An 8,710-nucleotide genomic window follows, 5' to 3' on the forward strand; every position below is an offset into this window, starting at 1 on the left:
TAAGGCAATCCAGTTAGCCAGTTTAGCTAAAACTCAAGCCTTAGATGCTATGTTCCTGGCCTTGGATGGATGTGCAAAAGGCCTTTGATACAGTTTCATGACCATATTTGTTTTTTGTCCTTAGATGTTGGAGACAAGGCTGTCCCCTCTCGTATATCCTATTTTTTTTGACTATCGAACCCCTAGCCTAGTTCCTACATCAACAGCCGGAAGTAAAAAAATTATAAAGGTAGCTGAGACAACACACAAATTAATGTTCTTTGAAGATGACATCCTCCTCACCTTAACCTCTCCCCTCACCTCCCTCCCCAATCTTCACTCTCTAGTTTTGCCAAGATATCAGGATTACATGTCAACTAGAGCAAATCCCTAGCCCTCATTGTGTCTCTCCCACCATCTGTGTTAGCAGGCATTCAGATAAATTTCTGTTTCCAATGGGTATCCAGGCTTCTGTATCTGAGGGTCCACTTGAAGTCATCGTACAGTAACCTCTATGAAACTACCCGGCTATGCTGAGTTCACTGGACTCCCTCCTGAAGTCATTGCGTCCATTCCACAAATCCTGGTTTGGCAGGATTAACACTATCAAGGTGACATACTTATCTAAAATCCTGTATTTTTTCAGGGTTCTACCAGTCTCAGTGCCTCCTGCAGTTTTACGTAAACTGCAGGCGGCTGTGCTTAAATATATCTGGGGTCCCACCAGACCAAGAGTGGCCGGGAACGTACTTTATTGGAAGGACAGAGGAGGACTGGCAGTACGCCATATTACAAAATATTACCAAGCATCCCAGATCGCCTCCTTGGCCAAATTGCATGCCACATTGGACATTTCAATGTGGGTTTACCTTGATATCCCAGATTGCCACCTGATTTCCATAACCAATTTGTTGTGGATCTTCCCCCATCAGCGACCACTCCACCTTTCCTCGCCTTTAGCCAACTTCTTCAGGGTGTGGGACATGGTTTAAACCAAAGTGTGTCTCATGTCCTCACACTTACCCATGGCAACATACTGGGTAACCCTATGTTCCCTCCAGGTTTGGTGGAGCGCAAACATTTCAAATGGTGGAGACAGCAGGTGCTGACCCAGGAGTCTGCATTTCTCTAAGGGAGGAAAATACTAACATTTCAATATTACAAATAACAACATGAAGCCAAACATGAAGGATTGATGCACAATGTGTGGTGCGAATGCCCTATAGTTCAGGAATTCTCGGTGTCGGTGTTCCGCTATGCAAGCTCAATCTTAGGTCTATCATTACAGCTGACACCTACCAAGGCTCTGTTGCAGCTGGGTCTGGGGGACCATCCGAGAGTGGTACGCATATTGTTACTCCATATATTTAATGCAGCCAAACTTATTCTGCCCGGGACCTGGAAGTCCCCCTGACTCAACTTTTGAGTGGTGAAGGCACGAATGAAGGAAGTCTTTGTGAACAAAAAACAGGAGGCTTTGGTCCTGGACCGTTTGAGAAATTTTAGCACGTATGGCAACCTTGGATCAATTTTACCTTCTATGGCAGATTTGACACACAACTCTTGAGAATCTGAGAATAGGCTTGCAAGGGATGTTGGGTAGAATGCTTCCTCTCCTTAACCCTTCCCTTTTTTTCTTTTTTTTTTCCTATTATTATTGTTTTGGGTACGCTGACTTTCAAGTTCGAGGCCTTGTTTAGGGCTGGTTACCCTAAAGCCTTGCTGTGTAATTAGTGACAGCATGCGTATATTCCCTATGGCATTCAATTACACGTTTTCGCTTGATGATATACTGATATACCTACTGTTCATGTCTGTGTATTTCTTTTTTGAAATTGTAAACAACTATTTTGTATCTTGGTTTATTTTATTACGCTATTGATACTATGTACAAAAATTTATTTTCTATATTGTGGAAAACTCAATAAAACACTTTTAAAAAATGATTTGGAGGAAAGGACATTTAAGAATACATTTCCTGATGCTTTAGCTGGGGGCTCTGCAGTTCTAACCCCTTCCAAGCCAGCTTTAAATTTATAATAAACCCTTGGCCACAATGACAAATGTGTGACTAGATTACATTCAAATTTGGTAATGGTAAAAAGAGAATGAATACAATAAAGAGATAAAGTTGAAGTACAGTACTACAGTTCTATTCTCTGCTGTTTCAGGCTAAATGCATTTGTCCTGTCCTATGTATATTAAGGCCTTTTATAAACAACAAGTCAGCTTAAAAATAGTGCCTCTACCCCTTTCTTGCAGCGTATATGCAAAACTGTAAATGTTTTTAAAATAAAGTATATAGCTAATAATACATTATTCCATGTGTCATAAATTACCACTCTATACAATCTCACAGTTCATCTAATGATGTGCTCAGGCTTCAGCAGGTATCCAGCAGCCCCTCTTGGCACCACAACACTCTGTGTGTTCAGCTCCTGTGCTGTGTGTTGGTCTGATACCTATTATGGACCTTTGCTTGGCCCAACCCTCTGATTTTAAGGCACTTGGACTGACTACTGTCTGTATTCTGACCTCTGTCTGTCCTTGCCCTTTGAATACATACCCTGGCTACTGGCATGTTCATGAGTAACTCTGCTGTAGCTTCTGATCTGCTCTTGCTGAACAACTTACTGTCACTGTGGCCTGGCTGTTCCTGACTCAACGCTCATTTGCCAATCCTTGTTCCCTCAGGGGCAGTTACTTGTGTGGGTAATTCCTGGGGAGATAGAACTCTACACAAAGCAACAATAGAAATTGTGTGTCTTTTTCAAATAAGTTTTTCTTTAAACTGGACCTAAACGCAACATTTTCACTTTACATAAAAGGGTAAACAACCTTACAAAAAAAAAGGTGCAGCATCTCCCCCTTCAGTGCAGCGATCAAGATTGGATGGGAGGTCAGAGCCTCCCGTGATACCTACGTCACGCATCCGGGAGGCTATGGGTGCTCCTTCTGTGCATGTGCTAATCTCGGACATGCGCAGAAGGGATATTTCTTCTATTAAGGGAAAGAGATTCTGAACCCACCCAAGGGCAGTGAGATCGGCTCTTTTTTTCCCCCTTTACAGCTGGCTACATCACCCAATCTCGCACCTGCGCAGTGCAAGATTGGGCAACGTGCCAAGAAGATGGAAGAGCAGACTGAAGATGGCGGTCCCTGGCATTTCCTCAGCGCCAGGACGAAGAGGAACTCCAGGATGACAGGGAACCGGATCTTGGGAAGAACCAACACCATCGAGGGATCTGCAGGATTAAAGGTAAGTGTGATTTTTTGGTATTCAGTTTAGTTCTGCTTTAAATAGAAAATTCCCTTTTGTTGGTGAAGAAACAGCTAGGCAAGACATGTAGTTCATTTTTGTTGATCTTGTTGCATGATAAAATGATACTGCTGGGATATGTGCACAAAGTTTAATTTTCCCAAACCAACATTCATTAGCTAACTTATTTGATTACTGCTCAAAACGTCAGCCATTAGTCCACACTTTCTTCTTGTGATGGGAATTGTCTTTTGGCGGTATTAAGTGGCTTATTAGGCATACAAAAGTGAGATGAGGAAGAACAGTGTGATTAATGAATTAGAATTGAATTAGAACAGATGCAGCTGGTCTGAGGAGTCAGGAGTGGCATTGTAATTGAAGTTCTAAAACTGGTTAGTTAGTCTTCTTCATTTGAAAGTACCATAGCTCTCTTTAAGCTATGCTTTGGAAGGGCTAAGAATCCAAATGTAATTAAAATCTGCCTTGCAGAATACAGATTTCCTCAGCATTGCATTCACATAGATCAGCTTCTATTGGCGTTTGTTGCGTAGTATTTTAGTAGATTTTATTTTAGGCAGAAGTTTAAGTTTTTTTAAAGTTACCATTGAGTTTTAGTCTGCTGACAGCCATAATTTTTTATGTTTATTATTTTATTATAATGTTTTTAATATTATGTTTATTATAACCATGACAACAGTGTTTGCTAGTTAAAATTAATTCCTTTCCATTTCCAGATTTTAACTTAAAGCAGAACTAAAGTTCCACCTTTAAAAATTTTGAATCAAGCTGGGCATTATTGTAGAAGAGGGCAATAATCATTCTTACCTGCCTGATCCCTCCAGTAAACTGTGCAGCTAAGTGTTGGTTGGCAGGATGCCCATCAGTGCCAGTTGGTTGTTAGAATGCTTGACAATCCCAGCTTCTACTGCACTTGCCCCGAACTTTTACTGCACTTGAACTGCCGACCACCTAGCCCAGCCAATCTACCGGTAGATGACTTGAAGATTTTAAATTGAAAAAAAGAGATGGAAGAAAATGGCTGCACCCTGCGACGGAATGGAGACAGGTGAGTATAATGGGGTTTAATTCCACTTTACAAACTTTAAACAATTTTTCACTGCCTTAAAAAAAACATTTTCTAGTCCCCTGATAAACGCATCTGTTTCAATTGGACCCTGTGTCAACAGACTTATGTTGGAATTAAATGGGTTTTGCATTTCCATACAAGTCTTTGAGAATGCAAAACCAATTTAAAGGGAAATAGTTGCTGGTCAAAACAAAACCTAATGATACAGTCATGGTAACAATATTTTTTAAAATAAAAATCCCAAAAGGGGAAGGGGGATTTTAAAGGCAGATTAGTTCCTAACTCAACCCTGCGCTACCATTGGCTGCTGGGGCTTTATAGCCTCTCTGCTCTAAGTCACCGGTACCTTTTGGAGCATTTAGCTTGGCTAATCAGTGCTGGAGAGTTTCTTGTTTGATTTACTGTTGCTGACCATTGCCTGTTTCTGACTCTGTGAATAATTGCTGCCTGGACCGACCTTTTGCCTTGTGTCTTTTTCTTGGTACTTCATTTGATGGACAGATTACCTGTGCATGACCTCTGCTCTGTATTCTAGACTTATCTCTGTTGTAATCTTGGTACTGCTTTATCTGTTGGCTCCTCGTCCTCTGCCTGCCCTTCCTCAGACACCATCCCTTGCACACCAAGGGCGACCATGTGCTGGGAAATGCATCCAGTCTCCCAAGTCTGAGGGGGGACTTGCTATAGGTGAAGAGTGCAGCGTTAGATTGAGGACTGGTGTCTGGCTAGCACTGTTGCTGGACCAGGGCCTTACAATTGGACATTCAATTTATATGTGCTGTTAATTAAAAAAAAAAAAGGGTTGAAACTTAGAGTTACAGCAACCAAACTTTACATCCATTTAAAGAAAGTTTAAAATGTGAAAAAGAAATTGTATGCACAAAAAAGCCCAAAGTTCTTCTATGTGTGTGTATTTCCTCTAAAGACAGATCCATGAAAGCAGATGGGAGATTTCTTACATGCCAAAATATTTTATTTCTGTTCATCCAGTCTTCAGATTTACACAATTAATTCATCAAATACTCTGCTCTAAAATGTTACCTTTTACAACAAAAAACTATTACAACATTTTTACAAGTAAAAATAAATGCAACTTGCATAAGATAAGAGACCAATATGTATCCTATCACATTTAAATGAACTAAAAGGCTGTGCCACACAAGAAATATCATAAATTCAAAGTCCCACAAAAAGAAAAAAGAATTACAAAAAAACACAAAAACAATAGAAAACTTTCTTTCTCAAGTCCAAAGAAAAAAATCAAGGCAGGGACGAAGGGAAAAAGCTTTTTGTGTTGTGCTGCTTATTAGTTTCATTTTTATTGAGTTTCAATTATTCATTCTAAAATTTATACAGCCCTACCAGAGAGCACAGCCAGCCTGGTGACCTGATTTTTCTGCTGCATTCAGTCAGGGCAGATAGGTCACTTCTTCTCTCATCCTTTGATTGCAAAGTGCAGTGAGGAGTAAACTGATGAGTTCATCCTCTATTCTCTACTCCTATCATTATGTTTCTTGTCAGGTCCACCTTTTTCGCCTCCCAACTACTGACCCTCACTTTTCCAGTTTGTTCACTGATGCCCAATTACATTTCATGTTTTTGTTTATTATATATATACCTGCAGGGATTGTTTTATTTTACTATCTGCCAAAGATTATCTTTACCTAGAGAAAAAACATCATAAACTGAGTCAGAAAATGTATTTGTAGATTCATCTACTTAAACTATATTGTGCTAGGTTCTGATGCTATGATGTGTTTTGTTTTTCAGGGCAAAGTATGACATCAACATCTAAAGGCATTTTCCGACCATTTCTAGTTGTCTGCATTGTGTTGATCTGTTTTATGGTATGTATATTGATCTATGTAAAGCCAACAAACAACTGGATCTCCAGCCCGATAGAATCAGCTAACTCTGTGCTTAAGATGAAGAATTTTTTCTCCACTAAAAGGGAGGAATATAATGAAACCATTGTTCTTATCTGGGTATGGCCTTTTGGGCAAACCTTTGAACTTCAGTCTTGTGAAACTCTTTTTAATATCCATGGGTGCCATTTAACTACTGACCGCACACTGTACAACAAATCCCATGCAGTTCTCATACATCACAGAGACATAAACTGGGACTTGACAAACCTACCAGTGCAAGCAAGACCACCCTTTCAGAAATGGATATGGATGAATCTGGAGTCACCAACCCATACACCACAGAAAACTGGCATTGAACATTTATTTAATCTCACACTGACCTATAGACGGGACTCAGACATTCAGGTGCCTTATGGCTTTATGGTCGTAAGCACTCAACCCTTTGAATTTGAAGTTCCAAGCAAGGATAAACTGGTCTGTTGGGTTGTGAGCAACTGGAACCCTGATCATGTAAGAGTCAAATATTACAATGAACTCAACAAATATATCGAAATCCTGACCTTTGGCCAAGCCTTTGGGGAATACTTAAGTGATAAAAGCTTGATTCCTACTATCTCTGCTTGTAAATTTTACCTGTCCTTTGAAAATTCTATCCACAAGGACTACATAACAGAAAAACTTTATAATGCACTACTGGCGGGATCGGTGCCCATTGTTCTAGGACCTTCAAGAGAAAACTATGAAAATTATATACCAGCAGACTCTTTCATCCATGTGGAAGATTTTCTCTCTCCAAGAGAGTTGGCAGATTATATCTTAATGTTGAACAAAGATACTGAGCGCTACTTGGCATACTTTAACTGGAGGAAATATTACACAGTGAACCTGTCCCATTTCTGGGAGTCTCACGCTTGCCTAGCATGTGATCATGTTAAAAGACATCAGGAGTACAAATCTGTCAGTAATCTGGAGAAATGGTTTTGGAACTAAGCCTCTGCTTTCATGTTTGAGCACTTTTTGAAAAAGACATTACAATGGTTACTCACATCAAGATAAAAGTTTAGTGCTTTGTCTCACCGTTTACTGCTGTGTTGAATGCATAATTTAACATAAACTTTCTCAGACATAAAAGAAACTCCTTTCAGCATCAGAGTTATCATTTGCTGACACTTACATGTAGCAGCAGTTCATGTGCACAGTGGGAAGATTGCTTAGTCTGAATTAATCTGTTTTTTACACATCTTTGTAGAGGCCGTTCTTTGTTTCCATATTATGTAGCAATCTGGTATCACCTACTTTTCTGTGTGCTTGTCTGGTTGCCATCAATATCAATCTGCATATTGTAATGATGCCAGATATCAGATGGGAGTTGGGTACTGTAAGTATATATGTCTATTGGCAGGCGTTTAGGAACAAAACTTTTATTGGTGAAAAAAAATCGCAGAAGTCCTATTTATCAATGTTCTGTGTGACAAGTCATATTCACCTAGCTTCAGCTGAACATTCAAGTTAATACTTTGAAGCCATTTTCTCACCCTTTGAACAAGCTCACAGTGCATATTCATTTATACAGGTTTCACGTTTATGATCATATTGATCAAGTGTGATGCTATATTTGTTTATTTTAGAGTCACTTTTTCAAGTATTTTTTTAAAAGAAATTATGATGATGTTTAACTCATGTCATTAATATTGGCACTTCTGTGATGCGTGCAGTTAGTTGTGGGGAGACATAAATTTATTTTTCAGTCTTTTGGGGTATCATGTGGGTATCTTCTTTTCAGTGAAAACAATACAGGTTTGTAAATGACTTATACCTGACCATTAGAGCTTTACAATCTTTCGGATGTACACTGGAAGTATTTGACTACTTGGAGAAGACACTGCCTATATTAAAGCTTATGTTTCTATTCCTTAGAGTTATTTTTGCAAGCCATGGTGATTTGAGATAAATAATAGTTACTACAGTATAACAGGAAACATGTATTATATTGATAAGCAATACAGGTTTTGTCACACATCTTCATTTTCAAACCATAGGATGAAACAAATATATATTTGGGAATAAAGTATAACCACTATGTATTTAATAAATTGGATTGAGGAGTGATGGTACACATGTATTGTTGGTCCATAATAATCAATCTTATAACAGATCATTAAAGAAAATGCATGTTTGACTTGCATTACTGGTTTCCATACATTGTGCTTAACTTTGCTGAATAGACTTTTAGGCATCCTTGCTAGCTGCCATAGCTGCATCATGTGGGCTACCATTTTAATTAGTGGTGGAATGCAACTCATAAATTAAATGGATCCAATACTACTTAAAATGAGCTAATCCATAGGCAAAACAGATTTCTTAATTTGTTTAAATACAGTTACATAGTTAGGTTGAAAAAAAAGACATAAATCCATCAAGTTCAACCACTAGGGAAATAAACATATCCCAGATAAAAAAAAACTATAGACATAGTTGATGCAGAGGAAGGCAACAAGAAAACTGGTTCAATTTGCT

General features: G+C 38.9%; 1 protein-coding gene across 2 annotated transcripts in view; it reads left to right on the plus strand.

Moving 5' to 3' along the window:
• Positions 1-8,704, plus strand: part of FUT9 (fucosyltransferase 9) — a 107,579-nt gene extending 98,875 nt beyond the window's left edge. For both annotated transcript variants that reach the window (XM_072408662.1, XM_072408663.1), the window contains one exon: positions 6,096-8,704. In XM_072408662.1, the coding sequence (XP_072264763.1) occupies positions 6,104-7,183 (1,080 nt within the window). In that variant the 5' untranslated portion in view covers positions 6,096-6,103 and the 3' untranslated portion in view covers positions 7,184-8,704. The remainder of the gene's footprint in view (positions 1-6,095) is intronic.
• The last annotated feature ends 6 nt before the right edge of the window (positions 8,705-8,710 follow it).

The sequence above is a fragment of the Pyxicephalus adspersus genome, chromosome 4 (assembly GCF_032062135.1).
Source record: "Pyxicephalus adspersus chromosome 4, UCB_Pads_2.0, whole genome shotgun sequence".
Lineage (NCBI taxonomy): Eukaryota > Metazoa > Chordata > Amphibia > Anura > Pyxicephalidae > Pyxicephalus > Pyxicephalus adspersus.